Source organism: Scardinius erythrophthalmus (genome assembly GCF_964197995.2).
Source record: "Scardinius erythrophthalmus genome assembly, chromosome: 21".
Lineage (NCBI taxonomy): Eukaryota > Metazoa > Chordata > Actinopteri > Cypriniformes > Leuciscidae > Scardinius > Scardinius erythrophthalmus.
Window position 1 is genome coordinate 18,055,977 of NC_138241.1, and position 20,065 is coordinate 18,076,041.

The following is a 20,065-nucleotide window of genomic DNA, read 5'->3' on the forward strand; positions in this document are numbered from 1 at the left end:
CAAAATTTACAGTAGAAAGCCCTGCAACTATGTATTTGCATGCGAAAAATAAATAATAATAATAACAATAATAATAAATAAATGAAAAAATAACCCCAAACGTTATCTAAATCTAAAAGAAAGATTTCCATGTGGTCCAAAAATACATTACAGGTCAGTTCTGCATTGACATTTACATTGGTTGAACATCTTGTACATCAATTTTTATGTCTTGCAAATGTAACCATTTGGATTTCATGTATTGATATATCTATTGTATTTATTTGAGCTATCCCCTGTAATGTTTATTTTTCTTCTTATTCTTCTAATTCCTATTTTATTAATGACTGTTTACTTATCTTTAAAAATGTTTGAACTTTATGTTAATTAGGCTAATAGTTTTTGTTGTGGTATAAAAATTGCAATCGAGAATTGTGAACTTTCACTGGTAAAAGTAAGTAAAATGCTGGTGTCATAACCTTATTTATTAAAATATAAGGTTACAAGTGTGAAAAACAATAACTTTTTTGTGGGGGGAAAATCCTTAGTGTTGAGACCTGCTATTTTAAAGGCACAGTTAAATGTGACAGTTATTATAATGGGTTTACATGAAGATTGTTATAAGTTCACTTAAATTTAAAGTTATTTATTTATCTTAAAGCCTATTAAATGTTAAAAATTATGCCTTTCAATTAATCTTGAACAACTTAGTTATATGGTCGGGTTTGTCTGTAGTAATGATAATTAGCTTATTAAAAACAAATGAAGTCTATGGTATGTCCTCAATCTAAGTAAACAGGAGTATGTCTGTAAGTGGAGTTGCAGGAGACACTAGAAAAATACGCCACAAATCTCCTGGAGCTGGACAGCACAGCGCTGAGCTCAGGATTGTTTGTTTGAGAATGAGCCAGGGGGATGAAATATACACTTGAGGTGTAAAGATCAGAATGACAAACCCTTCAACAAGTCTTTGAAAAGAGCGACTTTAGGTATGGCTTTGATTTTGACACACACGCTTGCTATAAATTCCATTCAAGTGAAGAGAGCCATAAAAGAAACACGCGTCAGTGAATAAAAGCCAGATTTAATGCGACTTATTTGCTTGTCACAAAAATAATGTACCGTGAACATCCCTGAAAGCAGAGGTCAGACATTCTTCAAGCAAAAAAAAAAAAAATGCTCGTTAGCACTTCACCGCATCAAGTCCTTTAATAAACTTAGCTATGCTCGTCTCCATCCCCTAACTACCACGAACGAGAGGAGGGTAGCAGGAGGAGAAGGGCTTGAGCTCCATCAAAGTCATGTCTGTTGTCAAAACACATTGAGATGGAGGAGATAAAATAAATGGCATCTTTTGGAAAGATGAGGAACACTCATCCTTCCAAACAACAGATGACCCCAACCATAGACTCCCCCAACTGTATTGAAATAGCGGTAATCGGACCCTCTTGGGGCCCTCCACTGGGGCCCTTTGTACGTCTAAGAGTCAATCAAGGGCCGATGACAGACAAAGCCTAGTCAGATTTAGGAGAGAAAAGCGCCGGAAGGGTCGTTGCAGAGGCCGGAGTCGTGATCCATCCCGAGGCAGGGGGACAGACGGGCCTCTGCCCATGATGCCCTGCACTGACCTCTTGTCACCTACGACTGTGCCCTGCTTCTTCACCTCAGACCCTAAATCACGACACCTAGACCTGCTGTAAAAGCACAGGGTGGATAGGACATTATTCAGATGCTTAATCTTCCAATGGATACTTACAAGTAAAGCTATACAACAAGACATGGTTTGGCAGTGCAATATAACAATGTATTGATATATACTATGTTAATAATTACGCTTCATTAATAATTGAATATATGTAATCATTAAAAATAAATGTAAAAGATAATTTGAATAATATAACATATCAATACATATTGATATGTTAGATTATTAAAAATATTTGTATTCTTTATTTATATTTATTTTTAGTAATTACATAAGTATATGCACATACACAATCAGGAAAGTTCTAGGGAAAGGGACAAAATCTTAGCAGTCTAGTCAACAGTCATGTCACACAATAGTGAAAGCAGGTCAACCAGCATTTAATCACAGACAGACCCAAACTCTGTGAGGCATATCAGTTCCTTTATTAGAAAAACAAATATGTAAAAAATCATCACACAAGCAAGTAATGCATGCTAGAAGAATTCCATGCAGTTGATTAAAAAGTTATAATAATTTGAGCAATAAAAAAGGTCAGAAGAGTAGAAGTATATAATCAGTTTTCAAATGAAAAAAAAGCCATCCATGAAGGGGATAGTTCATCTAAACATTAATTTCATTATCACTCACTATAATGTCATTCCAAACCTGTATGTCATTCTTCTGTGGAACAGAATTATTTTTAAAGAATTTACTGGCCATTCTTTTCATTATAATGGCAACTGAATGACAGAAATGCACCATGGTGTGGAGTATGCACCACCTTATATTTATGTTAGTTTTTATTTTTGCTATTTTGTAGCTTGACAACCCCAATCCTCATTCAATTCCATTATATGAAAAAAGACTGGCCAAAAATTGCCTAATAAAAAGTTTACTACGACATGAGGGTTAGCAAATAATGGCTACATTTTTGGGTGAACTTTACCCTTAACAATAAGGGTAGAAGGACCGTGTCTGCTTGCAAAGAGTTCAGGCATAACACAATAACCACTCATCCAAAGTGGTCTGCTCAGGTCAGGAACAGACCCGACCGTATACAAAGTCTTCAAAAGCCCTTCGGGGATGATGACACACACACACACACACACACACACACACACACACAGTGTGTGCAACTGGTTTATGAGGGAGCAAATTCACCATTTGGAGCCACTTTAATACTTAATAAGCATAATGAGGCTGAACATAACGCCTGACTTCAGAGCTTAAAAAAAATCATAATGTGCTGTGAAACTTAGATGGCACTAACAGCACACTCTCTATCAGACACACACACACACACACACACACACACACACACACACTACTAAAATAAAGAAAGCTCTTTGCTCCTATTTAAATAATGCATACCAGGGCTGATCAATTGCTTTGCCTTTTCTCAGCATCTCTAACATATAAACTCCATTACTTAATTCTTAGACTCACAGAAAGCTCATCTAAATAATGCCTTCAACACAAACACATGACATGCCCACTCAAACTGCCTATTCAAGGCTGCTCAATACTCATCTTTCTTTCTCCTGCTCCCCCTAGCGTCCACAGTAAGTACAGCATGATGGAAGCTGGAGAGAGAGAGAGAGAGAGAGAGAGAGAGAGAGAGAGAGAGAGAGAGAGAGAGAGAGAGAGAGAGAGAGAGAGAGAGAGAGAGAGAGAGAGACAAGCTCCGCCCCCAGATGACATCAGCGCTGTGTTGAAGCAGAGCTGGAGGCAGATGCAACCTCACACTTGTAGTGAGCTCCAGGCAGCTGACCAGCTCTGCCAACTTCTCTATCTTGTCTCTCTCTCTCCCTGAGCCAAAGGAGTGTGTGTGTGTGTGTGTGTGTGTGTGTGTGTATATGTGAACAAGTGTGTGTGGAAATAAAAACACACCCAGCTATTCGCACCATTGCTGCTACTGAGCCTTTCTGACACTGGGCTCGTTTTTGGGATTGAAATCTTCCATCGTATTGGATTTATCCTACGGACTGACTTTATTCTTTGAGGATATTCTTTTTGATTTTCCTTTTTGAATTATTGCTTTGTCAGGTAAGTGTATTTTGTCATGTGTTTCCCCCTTATTTTTGGGCTGTTTTAACCCTTTCCCTTATGTTTTTCATCACCCTAAGGTTATCAAATACCTTCAACACGCATAGAGAAAATTTGCATCTGCAGTCTCACAAACCTTCACATTGTAGACTTCACTTCTAAACTTTAAGATCCAGTCATTTGTTTGTGATGAGGAAAAATGGGTTTTATTGTGTTTTATTTAAATTGCAGGCAGACCCTTAGAGATTTGAGGGGGGTGCAATAGCAATTTAAAATCACAAGTACAGTAGTCATGAAATTCAGCAGTAAGCTATAGCCCTCCATTTGCCATTTAGGATTCAACGTGCATCTCCAAAACAATTTTAATACACTAATAACTTAATAACCTTTATGTTGTTTCAAATCTCTATCTATGACTTTCTTACCTTGAACACAAAACGACATGTAAAAGAGAAATGTAAAGGCTCAGTCACCATTCACTTTCAATGCATCTTTTTAATGAATGTGAATGAGGCTGTCATTCTGTTTAACACCACATTTTACAAAGGTTTTTGTTAAGTCATATAGGTTTGGAACAACTTGGAAGCGAGAAAACGAACGAATTTTCATTTTCATTTGAGGGTGAACTATCCCTTTAAGTCTCCATTCCGCTGCCGCGAATAAACGCACTAAGGACGTACAACTTAGGCTACAATGTATTCTCACCATCAGCACTCTATATCAGTTAACATGCTATAAAGATCTTTTAAACATCGTTTAGAAAAAAACGCAATGCATATTGTATTTTTACCGGCTGCAGTCAACAGGAACGTTTAAACTTCACGCGTTTCGTCTCAAATCTGTTCTTGTGTGAGAGGCTTATCGCTAATGAAACGAACATACGTCGATTACAAATGAGAAAATATATATTAATAATGGCTAACCTGTGCTCTAAGAGCGTGATGTGAGAGTGATTGGAATAAAGAATGGACGAATCTGGGATGCGGCGCGTGACACTCCAGTAGCCTACACTGCGCGCGACGCGGCAAAACTAGAACTCTCCCATTATAGAAGCGGCTTGCAGCGCAGACAGCTTCGTTGATTATGAGGGTCGCGTTCTAATTTGAAATACTAACGAAAACTCAAAAGACTGAGATCGGAGCGCAAGAAATTTGCGCCCTGTGCATTTCAGTGAGAGAGTGAGTGTGTGGCGCTGGCGCAGTAAAGAGATCTGAGGCTGTCAGCTGCTTCAGGATTTTCCCATCAAACGAATTTCCCTTCTTTTAAGTAGACTTCCAAGTTATCTGATAGATAAGCTTTCATATCTGTTAGGCAGAAAAAGGCAAGATTGAAATAATAGTTTTGTGCAGATACAGAGAGAGGGACTATGAGATGACGATAAGAGCCAAAGCCTTCAGTCAGAGCTGATTAAATCAGTTTATAAGACTACTAGGCTATAGTAGACTATTCACATTGGACAAGTTTGCGAGAAAATGTACTATGAATCCCTAAAATGCCTACTTTTAAGTGCAAGTTGTTTTCCCTATAGCTTTGAGCTTCATCTATGTTAATGCACTAATAAGATATGCACTAATGTGTATTCAGAAAGGTTAGTTTCTTAGCACGATAATAGCAGAGAACCACAAATGGTCTGTTTTGACTATGTAAGGAGGGTGATAAAATTAACTAACCCATTGTTCTTTGTTGGACGTGTCAAAGCACTCTGTGGCAGTCTTTTTCGCTTGCATAAACAATTTGTATCAGTGATTCACAAATACCACACCTCCAAGCTTTAAAAGACGTAAATACCAGTCTCCCTTAAGATCCTAATAAACAGCAATGCAAATTAACCAACTTTCTAGATTTTAATACTAAAATATAAGCATCCAGTGTATGTTTACCAGCAGCCAGGCAGATAGCACTCTTTGTTTCAAGCCATGAATGCCGGAGGCTAAACCCAGTGGTCCGTGGCATTCACTCAGAGTCAACATGAAATGGTCATGTCTTTCAGGCCTTCAGAAAAAAGTCTGTCACCCTTTTGTGCAGACGACAAAAACAAATCATCTAGTAGAATTCTCCTCATGTCAGCAGCCAACCTCTGACCTCAGTGAGGCCATTCTATAAAATGTACCTTGTAAAACAAGCCTAGAAGTTAATTTTCTGAGGCGTTTAAAAAAAAAACGACTTATTTGTAGTGCTTAAGTGGAAATCTACTTTTTTGAGGACAAATTATGTAACAAACAGAAAACTAGGACTGAATTTTAGCTTTATTACGGATACAATTTACCCCCTTTGGAGTGGAAACAAAAAAGGTGTGCAGTAAATCAACCCATCCCTTTTTGCCCTTGTCCAGCAACTGCTGCCCCCTGTACCCTGGCAGGGGGTACATATGTGGTAATTAAAGCGCCAGTTCAGCCTACAACTGTCTGTGTGTATCTGCATGCACAGGCCTGATACAGAAGCACTTACCACCCCCAAGTGGGGAAAACAGTGCAGCTGCCACAGACCACTCTCTTTTCAGTGCAGTACAAAAGAAAAAGACCCCCTGTCTCCCCTAGAATCCACTCTCACTGCCTGAACGCCAGCCAGGGACAAACCTGCGGATCATCTGCCCCAAAACCACACACAGAGGGGAGCCACTAACACAATAGCCTGCTCTTAAATTAACGGTAAAGCCGTGCCCAAACCGTTCTTCTCGATTCCAAATATGTAGGCAGAAATGTTTCATCTCTCAGCCCACTCGGCTCAGAAAGGCATGATATGGCTTCATGGACATAAGATACATGACAAAGAGAGGCATTTAGTTCAAATCCTGCCTGGGGTTTAGAATCTATTATCTATTGAACACAAGAGAGCTGTTTTTCATAATCATAGCCCAGGACCTACCAATAAAGACTGTAGTGCAAATTTAATTTCAGCCTAAATGCCTCTGTTCATGCATGGGTAGTGATCAAATGTGACAGCATTTTTGGAAACTAATAGAAAACATAAATTCTCAGTTTAAAAATGATGCATAATACAATGCTTACCATCTAAAGGTTTAGCCTAATTTCTCTAAAAATCACATATAATCCAAAGCATTTTTATAATAATGTAAAATAATATTTGTATTTAATATTCCACTTTTCATATTAAAATTATAAAATTATTCAATATTCCTGAACAATTTTCCAAAACAAAAATTCTCTGCACTTCAATGTTGCATAATCACATTTAAATACTTTTGTTTTGTTTTGTTTTTTTGCTTTTGTTTACCCATTTCTCAGTGCCTCAACCCTAGTGTTCTAAACTCAAGACACTAAACGAGCAAAAGGTATTTGGCTGTGACCATTTTAACCAGGATGCTCGATTGAACATAACTTCGAGCAGAGCAATGGAGCAGAAGCAGGCCTAGCCATTAGAACGATCTTCTAACGGAAAATGTGGCCTATTAGAACGATAGTGAGAGGTGCCCATCACATTCAGTGGCCTTTCTTCTCTGGCTATGAGCAGTGGGTGGGATAGGGGCTGGAAGAATTAACCAAATGTGAAAAAGCTAATAATTCTAAGTGAAAGAAGTTCAGTAAAGCAGAAAAGCGAAGGCCGGGGCCCTTATGCTTAACTTGAAATGAACAATGGACCACTGCCACTTCAGTGAAATCTGAGAAGCCAGGGGAAAAAAGAAAAGAAATGATAATGCAGCCAATCATCCAGCTAGATCAAGGTTTGCATGACCCATTGAGACAGCTGGCATGACAAGCTTAGGTGAAGTGTATAAGGTAGATGCCCTCCCTTCTTTTCTGTTTGACCTTTACGACCATAACATAATACTGGCCCACATATATTTCCCAAAACACCTGTGCTTTTTATCAATGTCTCCTGAGTAAGATCTCAGCTGAAATATCACAAAATAAACAGCCACCTGTGAGTGAACCCTTCAATTTTCAGGGAAGTATTTTGGCAGAAAAAAAACCCAATGGGGCTTGTGTTTCGCCAACTTCCTTTTGCCCGCTCCTGTGCCAGGAAGTGATTTACATTGGGTACAGTACATAAAAAGAGCAATTCCATCTCCACATAATTTCACAGTCTGTTATTTGTCAGACTTTTAGAAAAATGGCAAGCTACTTTAATACACATAATTCTCCAAATCAATACAACATTTCCTCAGAACAGTTGTAAAATTGCATGCCGATCTTTAACCACCTATTCACCATTCCTGCAAGTACTTATTTTACTCTTCAATAAATCTGACAATCATGAAGCAAATGTTTCAGCATTCAACAAAAAGAAAGCAACTTAGTCTCTGTCAGCATACTGAAAGCTCACCGTCAAATATCACCTGCCCTTAAAGAAGAGTCACAGCTGCGGTTTCCAAGCCCTCGTTAATCTACTAATACAATAGTAGGCACATGGAGCACTTAGGCTCAACAGAAGGATGGGATGTACTTTTAGACCTTGTTGGTGAGACCTGTTAACAAGTAACAGCGCCTGCAATTCCCTAATCTCTCCTTGTCACTCCCAACAACTGTTTTAAAGTTGCCTGACATACCCCAGCATGTTTTACAGAAAGGTTACCATCCACAGGTCAGCAGAAGGGTTTCAGGCAAGGGCACAAACCATGGTGATGGCTGTCAGTTGGAGAAATGTATATTGTCAGTCTATGTTACAGGAAAGGTGTACCGTGGGAAATTACAGTATGGAAGGTGCAGCACGGACATCTCTTTAGGGCCACCGGAGGTGACTTGCATGAAGAGCCCATTTGGGTATTCATGAGTCTGCAAGACATAAAACTTGTTCATCTTACATGTACATTTTTGAGCAGTGCGAGGGCGTTGTGTTCAGGTGCTGTCGGGGCAGCCCAAGGGACCTTTGGTGGCTGCTCAAAACCTCAGCAGCAATATGCTTCACCATGACTCTTTTTCCCTTCACCTTCTCCTTCCAGAGCGTCTTCAGCCACTTTGAAAGCACAGCTCAGTGGAGAACGTTGCCAGGCAGGAGGGAGCGGTCTTTGGCCATTGTAGCACGGCGCAAACCGTGGTCGCTTTTCTTATGCAAAGGAATTCTTTTCAGCCATCACCATAGAGAACACAAGAGGGGGGATGTTAGGGTTAGTGGCACACAGAACAACGCACATGGTTATCCTGGCAGCACAGGCTTAAGGCGAGGAAAAAGAAAGGTTTTTATAAAAATCCACACAATATCTCCACTAATCCAGGTTTCACAAACAGTGTCCACTATCAAAGGACTGCAGCCCAGGGGCTTTTCTCTGTGGTCATTTACCCAGAGGCAAAAAAAATCCCCTGATATACAGAAACCCAATAAGCTTAAGGGACTTTCAAATTCTCATCTCAACCACACACTCCTCTTATTTTTCCCTCACTTCAATCTGATAAGTCTCAAATGCAGTGAAGCGATCTACAGGCCATAACAATCCATAAAAATCCAATCCATTGTGGTGTACGTTTTACGTTAGGTCCAAACCTTGAAAACACAAGCTAGTAAGCTATAGGTTTACGCCAATGTATTGTCGATGGCAATGTGAAACTGCTCTGTTTGAAGGACAGTGGCCAATTGCAGCTGGCTGCATCGCTGTCTGACTCAATCTCAGCCTTGGCACTATCATCTCAGAATTAAATAAACGCTGCCTAACAGCATATTACATAAAGTCAATAACTCATTCTCAACGAGGCCACGTTCCTTTTCCGGTGTCATGACGTATTCAGATGTCACATGCTGTCTATAACCAAAGAATCTGCTCTTATTGACATTTTCTTTTCTCTCTATCCTTGTTGGTAGGAAGTTCAGCATGTGAGAGGGAGTGGGTGTCTGCACGTCAGGCACAAGTTTGTGAAACGAGAGCCAGGGAGCCAGAGTGCTACAGCAGCACAGGAGATTCTGCTTTCGAGCCACGAGGCTGGATACTTTATTCATGCTCCTGCCGGGAGTGCGACTACAGAATTCGGGGCTGACTTTGGAGCCTGACTTCAGAACCGAACCACCCTGGATTTGAGCCCAGCGTACTGCAGACGGACAGAGGTCTTAAGGCCATGACCAGTCTGCTTTGGGAGAGACAGGAGCAGTTCACTTCTCAAAGAGGACTCTCTGTTACACACAAAAGGGTCTGATTAGGAACCGCAACTTAAAATAAAAGGATTCTGCTCTCTTTTTTATTTCCTTTTTTTTTGTTTTAGTCTTTTTTTGTAATAAAAAATTACTGAAATTGCATGCCTGTGCAGGAAAAGCCTGCCTGAGGTCTGTCTGGAAGTGGAGCTGCTTGCTTTATAGGTTTATCTACCATGGCAAAGCCTTTGATTGCATGAACTGTGGACGCTGCAATCCAAGAAAGGAGGTCAGCGGTACAAACAAGGATCAGTTCAGCAAATACCAGCCTGGTCAGGATATAACCAAAGAGACCCCTTTGACAAGACGGACAAACATCTCCGGAAAGAATAGAAAGGAAGGTTTAAAGCCTCATTGGATTTGGGGTGGCAGCAGAGGATTAACTGGCATTTCTAAATCAGGTATGACAAATATGGATGTTCTCGCTGTGCCTTTTCTTCTAAAATACATGTGCACAAACAGAGGCAATGAGGAAAATGTTAAATGAAAGTAATAAATCAAAAAAGATTATTAAAAGAGTTCACACATTAATTGGAAATAATATAATAAAATTACATAGTATATAAAACCTATAAATACAGAAAAATAAAATATGTAATATATAATGTATAAATATTATATATAACAAAACAACATATAATATTTATATATAATATATAAACAAATGTAAAAACATTATATAATTATATATTATCTTATATAATAATGGTTGAAATAATTCACTTTTCATTTTCTTCCAAGTTACGAGCCTTACACCTTTTGCAAACTATGATTCTCTGAAATGTTCTACAGGGAACAAAAATCTTGCACACAAAAAAATTAGGATAAAAACAGACAAGATGATTTTACAATGTTTAATCAACAAGGCCTGACTTTGTTCAACCACCAGTTTTCAGCAATGAAATGCAGTCTTGAAATGCACTGGCTAACAGCAGAAATGTGTAAAACAACAAGAGCCAGAGATTACATTACACACAGCAAAAGATAAAACCTCTCACACACAGGCATCTCATTCAAGGAAAGCTAGCAGGTTTAAGGATTTGTTATCTACATGCACAGCTGATTGGGAATATCCTTCCACTTAAATTAGACTTGCTTTTAAACCTCTCCTTTTCCTCTTATTTTTCCCCTCTAATCCCTCTTTCTTTTTTCAGTACTTTGTTTTTTTTTTTTTTTAGATACAAATTATTTCAATCAAGATAAACACCCAAGGCATGTTTCGCTACCATGTTTTTTTCATTTGTTCATGTCATTGGAAATGTTAATAGCCTCTTTTCATTAATTCAACAGCAGAAATATAGTATTATTTTTTCTTAAATTGAATCTTTACAATGAAAGAGGCGCTGCAGGCACTGTACATAAAACAGCAATTAGAGCAGGACATTGCCTTTTCTTCAGACTGCATGGATTTGATTTTTTCTCTTCTTTTTTTTTCTCCAAGGGCAACAACCACAAAGAGGACATTAGCAATGGCAAGCAATTACAAGTCCTTCTTCGTCGTCTTCATCAGAGCTGGGCTTTTGCTTGGCCTGGCCAATCCATCGGTGACCTCAGCCTCCTGTCCCTCGCAGTGCCGTTGCGATGGGACTTTCATATATTGCAATGATCGGGATTTGACTTCCATCCCTTCGGGCATCCCAGAGGACGCTACAGTACTTTTTCTCCAGAACAACCGCATCAAAAGTGCAGGGATCCCTACGGATCTACAACGGCTAAACAATGTTGAAAAGATCTATCTGTACTGCAACAATCTTGATGAGTTCCCCACCAACCTGCCGCTGAATGTCAAGGAACTTCATTTGCAGGAGAACAATATACGGACTATCACCCATGCCTCCCTGGCACAGATTCCCATTATTGAGGAATTACACCTCGATGACAATTCCGTGTCAGCCGTCAGCATTGAAGAGGGTGCGTTCCGGGACAGCAACCATTTGAGGCTGCTTTTCCTGTCCCGTAACCACCTCAGCACCATACCTTCCGGTCTGCCAATGACTATTGAGGAGCTTCGCTTCGATGACAACCGCATCTCATCTATCTCAGAGGTATCCCTGCAGGATCTTATAAACCTGAAGCGACTAGTTTTGGATGGCAACCTATTGAACAACAGGGGCATTGGGGAGATGGCTTTGATGAACTTAGTCAATCTGACCGAGCTTTCGTTGGTACGAAACTCCCTGACATCCCCACCCTCCAACCTGCCTGGCACAAGCCTGGAGAAGCTAAATCTTCAAGACAACCACATCAATCACGTACCAGCAGGTGCCTTTGCTTTTCTGCGACAGCTGTACCGCTTGGATCTGTCAGGCAACAACTTGAGCAGTCTGCCCATGGGTGTATTTGACGACCTGGATAACCTTACCCAGCTGCTCTTGCGCAACAACCCATGGTACTGCAACTGCAGGATGAAGTGGGTACGTGATTGGCTGCGCACTCTTCCATCTAAGGTCAATGTGCGTGGCTTCATGTGCCAGGGTCCTGATAAGGTCAAAGGGATGGCCATCAAGGACTTATCCACAGAGCTGTTTGGCTGCTCGGACACCGAGATTCCACCCACATTTGAAACTAGCACAGTCTCAAACACTTTGCCACCCTCTCGACCACAATGGCCCTCATACGTAACTAAAAGACCTGTGGTTAAGGGTCCAGACCTTGGAAGAAACTATCGTAGCACAACGCCTTCCAGTCGTAAGATCATCACAATAAGTGTTAAATCCAGTAGTGCTGAGACGGTGCACATATCTTGGAGAGTATCTCAGCCCATGACAGCCCTGAGGCTCAGTTGGCTAAAGTTGGGCCACAGTCCTGCATTCGGATCCATAACTGAGACCATTGTCCAAGGAGAGAGAACAGAGTACCTGCTCACAGCTCTGGAACCCGAATCCTCTTATCGGATATGCATGGTTCCCATGGAAACTAGTAACATTTACCTGTCAGACGAGACACCTGTTTGCATAGAGACAGAAACTGGCTCCCTGAAAGCATACAATCCCACCACAACCTTGAACAGAGAGCAGGAGAAAGAGCCTTATAAAAATTCCAATCTGCCTTTAGCTGCTATCATCGGAGGAGCAGTGGCCCTTTTGGCCATCATCATGCTAGCCCTGGTGTGCTGGTACATCCATAGGAACGGCTCCTTATTTTCCAGGAACTGCACATACAACAAAGGGCGCAGGCGGAAGGACGATTACGCTGAAGCTGGAACAAAGAAGGACAACTCCATCTTGGAGATTAGAGAGACCTCTTTTCAAATGATTCCCATAAATCACATGCCTGTTTCAAAGGAGGAGTTTGTGATACACACAATTTTTCCTCCCAATGGCTTAAGTCTTTACAAGAGTCCACACAGCGAAAACAGCATCAATAACAGAAGCTACAGAGACAGTGGAATACCAGATTCAGACTACTCTCATTCATGATAGTGTGCGCGGATTACAAAGACATTTTATTGCTAATGAAACACTTGGAGGCTGCTTGGTCTTTTGCAAAACACTGGATTGAAAAGACTGAGAAAGCATTGTTATGTACATTTGCCATATAATTTATATTTAAGGACGATTTATTAAAAGGAAAAAGGTTCCGATTGCAGGCCATCACTGAACCATCGGTGTATGCTGCCACAAACTGCAATTCTATATTTTAGATATTTGTAGTCATTTGTACTGTACTTCCTTTACTTATGGTTTTAGACCAATTAAAAAAACGTTGTGCTCTACTGAGATATGATGACTTGTCAACTGTGAAAGTGGGTTTTCATTGCTGTGTTGAACAATCAGATATTAGAAAACCATGTAGTATAAGCACAGGTCAAAACTATTGCTATGTTGCTGTCAGTGAAAAAACAAAAATACAACAAAAAACAAGGCTGCGGGAATATAGGGCATAGTTGATCAAATGAAATAAAGACACAAGTGTTTTGTTAATTTTAAGGAGGGCGGGGACAGATTTACTTCGGTGTCACAGAAACCTCTGGATTTCTTTAGGAATACTGGATGCCTGTTTCAGAACGCTGCCAGGCTTTACATCACTCCAACGTTTAGGAGGCAGATATCTAATACTTCCTCTCTGCCCTGGAAGAGGAAGCAACACAGCACAGAATCCTAAATCCTTTGCAAACGAAGCACACCGATCAAATGAGAGGTTACTTTGCAGTTAAATCAAAGCAGATGTGCTAAAACACAAGAACAGAACTAATTATCGCTTGTTCGGCAAAGGGAAGCAGCATTTACCATATCCCTCAGTACAGTTAACCACATGTCATGTAAACGTTGCCCTCCAAAAGGAATATATTGTGGGCAGAAAAAGTATGGCAAGAAACACATTTGGGCTCTTTTCTATTTGGAATATAAAGTGACAACTATTTTTTTGTTCATATAATTCTTATTTTTATTTTTGTTTTCTAATTCAAGCCACTTTTATGTTGCCACAGTTAAATTGTTCTTTACAACTGAAGACCAAAGTGCATTGAATGCCCTTTGGCCAGTCTTGTATGTGCCTTGATCCAATGCTTATTGTATTTAGCTTTTTCAAAAAAATAAATCAGTGACTTAACTTTTTTCATACACACTTGAATATGATAGGATATTGGTCATATTGCAAAATAAAAGTGGATAAAACCCCAACTTGATGGCCTCCTTTTCCCCAAAAGAATGCTTTCAATTTATTTTTAATCCCTCTAAACTTTGCATACACCATTCCGGTCCTCAAAAGTCTTCATCTAAAGCAGTAGTGCCTAAACTGCGGTATGAGTACCCCAGGGGGTACATGAGATGACAAAGTGGGTATGCAAACAAAATGCTGACTTGTTTTTGATTGATGCGGCATTAACAAGTGCATTACATGGTGACAGTGTGTGCGTGTGAGAGACAGAGCGAGCACAGGTTTATGCAGATGTATTTGGAGGTTATGTTTTGCCCTGTTGGCCCTCTGCAAATATGCTTTTGACCAATCAGCTATCTTAAGTTCAAAATCCCTCTCATTGGTTGGAGCTTACTGCTAATTATTTTGCAAAGCATAATAAAAAAAGCATAAAGTTTGGAGAGCAGCATAAAGTTTAGAGAGAGTCTATATACCTGACAAATTATTCTAATAAATATAAGTTAATGTCGCCAAAATGTCAAAAAGACAGTCAAGCATATCTTAATTTTCCATATCCATGAGTAAAGATGATGGTGTTTGATCAAAAGATCCCGAAGCTGGAACTACCAATACTAATCAGGATAGCGTGAGATACAAGCAACGGGAGTTAGGAGTTAGGCAGTCAGAATCAGAAATTGATGTAATGGAAAAGGCAACGACTTCAAAAGGTGAGAGAGAATATCACTGATCAACTGAATAATATTTGGTCTCAACGTAGCTACATACATGTAAGGGCCATGCAGAAACCTATGAATGATGATCTTATAGTTGTGCCATCATCGTTTAGTGACGTCATAGTATGTACCGGGAAAATTGAAGTTGTATGGCAAGTGTCGATCACAGTGCCTTGTAGAGCGTTTTCACACCTGAAAGTCCGCACCAAGGTCCGAACCAAAGTTCATGTTTTGATACATTTTATACATTCGGTAAGTTTCTGGTTTGGTTTCACATTGCAATTATGCGAGTGCACTAAAGAACTTTACATGACATACTTGCGTCCTGTTGTCATCATCTATGTGGGCTGCATCTTGACATTGATTGGTTTGTAAACAGACCTGCGTCTGACGTTAGCATGTTGTCAATTCGGCGGGTAAATTTGACAAGGATGAATGAACAGACGCATATCGTTGCCACTATTCTGATATTATTATGGAATTACTACCAGCAGCACCAACTATACTCGAGGCTAGTTCAAATTCGCCAAATGTTCGTCCTCGTTGTGCGAACATTTTATTGTCGCCGGCAGGAAAGGAGGAGAAGACTACAAGCAATCCTGCGAGAACCACCAGAACTTCCGGTAAATGGTCTGAAAGTCCAAACCATACAGAAAATGCTTTCATACTAGAAACGAACCAAACCTTTGAGCAGTTTGATCCGGACCGAGACTACCTCTTTTCGTCTGACCAAATTTCGTCTGTTTGGTCCGGACCGTGGTCCGGGGGAGGTTTCACACCTGTAATTTTGATTTGGATCAAACTGAAAAGTCAGAAAATCCGGACCAAACAAGGAAGGTGTGAAAGGGCCTTTGATCTGACAATTATTCATTTAGCACTGTTAAGCACTGGTTCATAGTACCTTTTAAAATGGGGTTTTAGCACTTACTAGCATGAAGAACAAATATAGACACAGACTATAGACAAGATTTAAGACTCAAACTATCTTTGGATACAAAAAACAATATCTTTGGAGTTTTTAAGAGGGCAAATACTGTCCGTTAATGGAAAAGGTGTGACTGCAGTCTAAATAGAAGAGAGGGGGAACACAGAAGGATGTTAGATACCTCGGGGAATGCCACTGTAAAAAGTTTGGGAACCACTGATCTAAAGCCTACTGAGGCTTCTTACTAGTGCAGCATCTACTTGGGGCTCCAAGTGCTCTTTTGTGTGGTTAAGCCACATATGACTTATTTGATTGGCCCAAGTGGGAAATATCAGTGAGTACAGAACAGAAGCTAAATGAGGCCGTTGGAGAGATGCTGTGCTGGATTTTGATGCTCCTCGCGACCACAGAGGGAAATGTATGTATCTAATGACTATATAGCATTAGGTTGACGGCATAGCTCAAATCACAGTAGGAATCTCACAGGTGGCTTGCATGTGCACGTGTACGCATCAACACAACATATATGTGGGCCATGAGTGTGTGAACGCACACAGATGAACACACATAAATGCACACGCCCTGAGATGTAATTACAGTTCAGGGGAGCCTCTAAAACAGCAAGTCTGATCCAAACCTTAAGTATACTTCAACAGGCGTGTGTACTAAATATACCACATCAGCTAGAAATTAAAGTAAACACTCTCTGTGAGCATATAGTACTGTAAGGGTATGTGAATATTGTTGATGTTCCACAACTTGCCTTGTCATTTGTTTATGTGGTTTCCTGACTGACAGTATTAGCAATTTTTCAAATGCTGAGTGATGGTTTTTAAGTTTCACTCACTTCCTTTTAAATCTGAAGGCTTTTTCTTTATGAGCCATTTTATTTAAAATGAATCTTATCTGATTAAGGATGCATTTGAAAAGAATGTAAAATCCAGACATCAAAAAGTGAACTGTGTTTGGTATAAAAAAAGCGAACATTTAAACTTGAATCCATATCCAAAATACTGTATTACAGCATGTCTAATCCAATGCATTCAATCGACTCCGAATTACAGATTCTCAACTCAACTCAACTCAACTTTTATTTATAAAGCACTTTCAAAACCATTAGAATGGACCAAAGTGCTGTCCATAAGTAGGCTAAGCAATAACTCTAAAATACATACAGACATTAAGTTAGATTAAAACAAGACACAAAGAAATCAAACAACAGATCACTCAGAGTTCTCAGACCTAATCAAACGCCAAAGGCTTGATTAAATAAATAAGTCTTCAACTCCTTTTTAAAAATATCAATGCCTGATGAGGTTTTTAAGGATAGTGGCAACACATTCCAAAGTGCAGGAGCCGCAACAGAAAAAGCACGGTCACCACTACGCCTCAAACGAGACCGTGGGACGGTTAGGAGCATATTCTGAGAGGAGATTTATCATTATTTCTTCTCTCTCCCTTAAATCCCAGAAAAAAATGATTACTCCATCTTCTATTCTCTATTCAAGTTTGTAATACTCTTCTGCATATGTACTCAATACTCACACCAGCTGCGGTAACTTACAAATCATTCATTCTGGAGATAAGATGTCAGCCAGAACTGAAGGTATAAAGCAGTATCAAGCAGGAATGAGATCCAAGCAGTTTTAATTATCCAAACGCACAGGTGTGCGAGTGTGTTTGAGCGTACACATCCCCTTTATGGACATTCTGCATGCAGTAAATCAATCTCCAGTTTCCTAACACCATCAGAATTTTTTACCGCTTGAGCTACGAGCAAAACGGCTTTAAATATTAATATCATGTGCAGCATGGTGAAAGCAAATCAGATGGATGAGAGTGCAAACAGCAATTTGTATTCTCCAGTTAAAATGATCTATTCAGAACACAAACCTTAAGTGTTGGGGGAGGGCGAGTTGAGCGGCTGCTACTGGGGGTGACCTGTGGTGACCCTTTTAACACAATGACCTCACCTCTGGCATCTTTGTCAGCACATTGTTGGAGCTTACAGATGACCTCATTCACCCTGGGAAAACCATTGATCAGGTCTGATGTCCATGAGGCCGGTGCACACTTGAAATTCTACCTTGAATAGGGTACTTCACTTGAGATACAAGACAAAAGTATCTTTAAAAAAAGTCTAAAAAAAACTTCGACATGATGTGGAGCTTGAAAATATCAGGCTCTAAAAAAATATACTCTAAGAAACTGGATGTTGCTCGGTCATCTCTTTTGCTGTGATCAAAGAAAGCGATGACTGATCAGAGGTCAGATAAAAGCAGGTGAAACAAGGGTCACAAGCCAAAGATGAAAAATTGGTGGACAATCTGGATGTTTGACCCCCTTTTTTAAAAGCAATTAGTAAACATTTTTCATCTTTTTGGACATCTGGTCCTTTTTTAAGCAAACAATTCACATTTTTCATCTTTTTAGATCTTTGACCACCCCTTTTTTACAATTGGTAAACATTTTTCATCTTTTCAACTTTTGACCGCATTGTAAAGCAACTAATGGACATTTTTCATCTTGTTGGACTTTTGACCTCTATTTTTTAAGAAAAGGAAAAGTAGAGATCAGGTCATGCATTGTTATCATGGACAATGACAGATCCCTGGCTCTTTAAAACAATGAATTGTGTGAAAAATAATGCAACTGCTCTTTTTTCATCATAAAACGTTTATAAGAGCAACTAAAATAAGGTAATGAGAGTTGCTTTTGACAAGAAAGGCAATTACTGGTAAATGCAGAAGCCACATGTCATTCAATTATTTTTAGAGTTTAATTTACCAAAAGAGCCATAAGGGAGCTGACTTTAAAGGCACCATCTTATTCTGATCTCATTTTGTTTCACCTTGCAGGGAGATGTAGTCATCAACTCCTAGCATATCTATTCCCGAGTGTGTAATGTGTTTGCTCCCATTCTGCCTGGCCTCGCGTTCACTGCAAAACCTTTTCCCTCAGCTCAGTGCAAAATTTTCCTAAATAAAATATAAAAAAATCCTCCTAATAAGCCATTTGCTTTTGCTCTTCTTCCGCACCTTGTATTCAGTCCAAGACGTCTTGCACATCAAAGCTAAGACCCCTCATTGTGTGTCTTTAAAGAAAAAGAGAAGAGAAATTAAGGTCAAAATGTCAGGCTTAGGGCACCAATGTGGCCTCCCACAAGCTTGGACTCCAAACAAAGCATGTTTATAAATAATATCAACAAAATATGACACAGACTAATGTATATTTTTAGATCGTGCAAATCTTGCTTGTACTTCCATCTGTATGGGCTTGAGGTTTGAAGAGCCACTATTAATCATCACAGATCACTGTGACCTTTCAGTGTTTACATCCATTCATACACTTCTTATTACAAGCATTGCAACCCAAAGGAGGACAGACCAGTTTTTAAAAACAGATACATTCTCTTTCTTTTGTAAGTTCCAATATAGATGGAAACCACAACATAACTTATGCATGTCTTTAAGAGACAGCTGCGGTCTGGGAATGTAGCCACGGCCACATGTGCTCTGCTGTCACCACGGTCATGTGGTGAAACAAGTACAAGGAGTCAAAGCAAATGTTCAAAGAACCAGAAAGAAGATAAAGTCCAATGATACTTTTGCTTTAGTACTGGGTAAAAATATAGTTTTTCCAATTAATTAAAATTCCATACTAAAAGTGTTAATTTTTCAAATTTTGAAACACAGTTTTGTAACGGAATTAGTAGAGATAGAATTTGTTTTGTCTGTAAGCTAAATTAATATTTCTTAATGAACATCTAACATCTATCGACAACCAGCCCTATATGCTTCTCATATTTTAAGGCCTTCAAAGATGTCTTGAGTAGATACAGCAACAAGTGAACACAGGAGATGCATTTGAGACATTACTACCAGGAACAAAAAGCAATGTGCCTGTCTCAGCTGACCAGTTCTGATCGGATCACCTGAGACAGATCTTAATGTGGAGTGTAAATGGGGCCTATCATTTTTCCCCACCCTTAATGTACCTCTCAGACTCTCAATCCATTTTCTTCCCTATCTTCTAAAG

At 39.6% G+C, this 20,065-nt stretch overlaps 2 protein-coding genes across 2 annotated transcripts in view; one reads left to right on the forward strand and one right to left on the reverse strand.

Moving 5' to 3' along the window:
- Positions 1 to 20,065, reverse strand: part of macrod2 (mono-ADP ribosylhydrolase 2) — a 598,881-nt gene that overhangs the window by 474,895 nt on the left and 103,921 nt on the right. The gene's annotated exons all lie outside the window — the stretch shown is intronic.
- flrt3 (fibronectin leucine rich transmembrane 3) lies at positions 3,409 to 15,136 on the forward strand. Its single transcript, XM_081351443.1, has 3 exons — positions 3,409 to 3,712; positions 9,467 to 10,191; positions 11,232 to 15,136. Exon 3 carries the CDS (start codon positions 11,260 to 11,262, stop codon positions 13,207 to 13,209), a length of 1,950 nt encoding a protein of 649 aa, XP_081207569.1. The 5' UTR covers positions 3,409 to 3,712; positions 9,467 to 10,191; positions 11,232 to 11,259; the 3' UTR covers positions 13,210 to 15,136.

What these genes read in the sequence shown, in the direction of transcription:
- flrt3 (XM_081351443.1), top strand. Translation starts at nt 11,260, where the DNA reads ATGGCAAGCAATTACAAGTCCTTCTTCGTCGTCTTCATCAGAGCTGGG.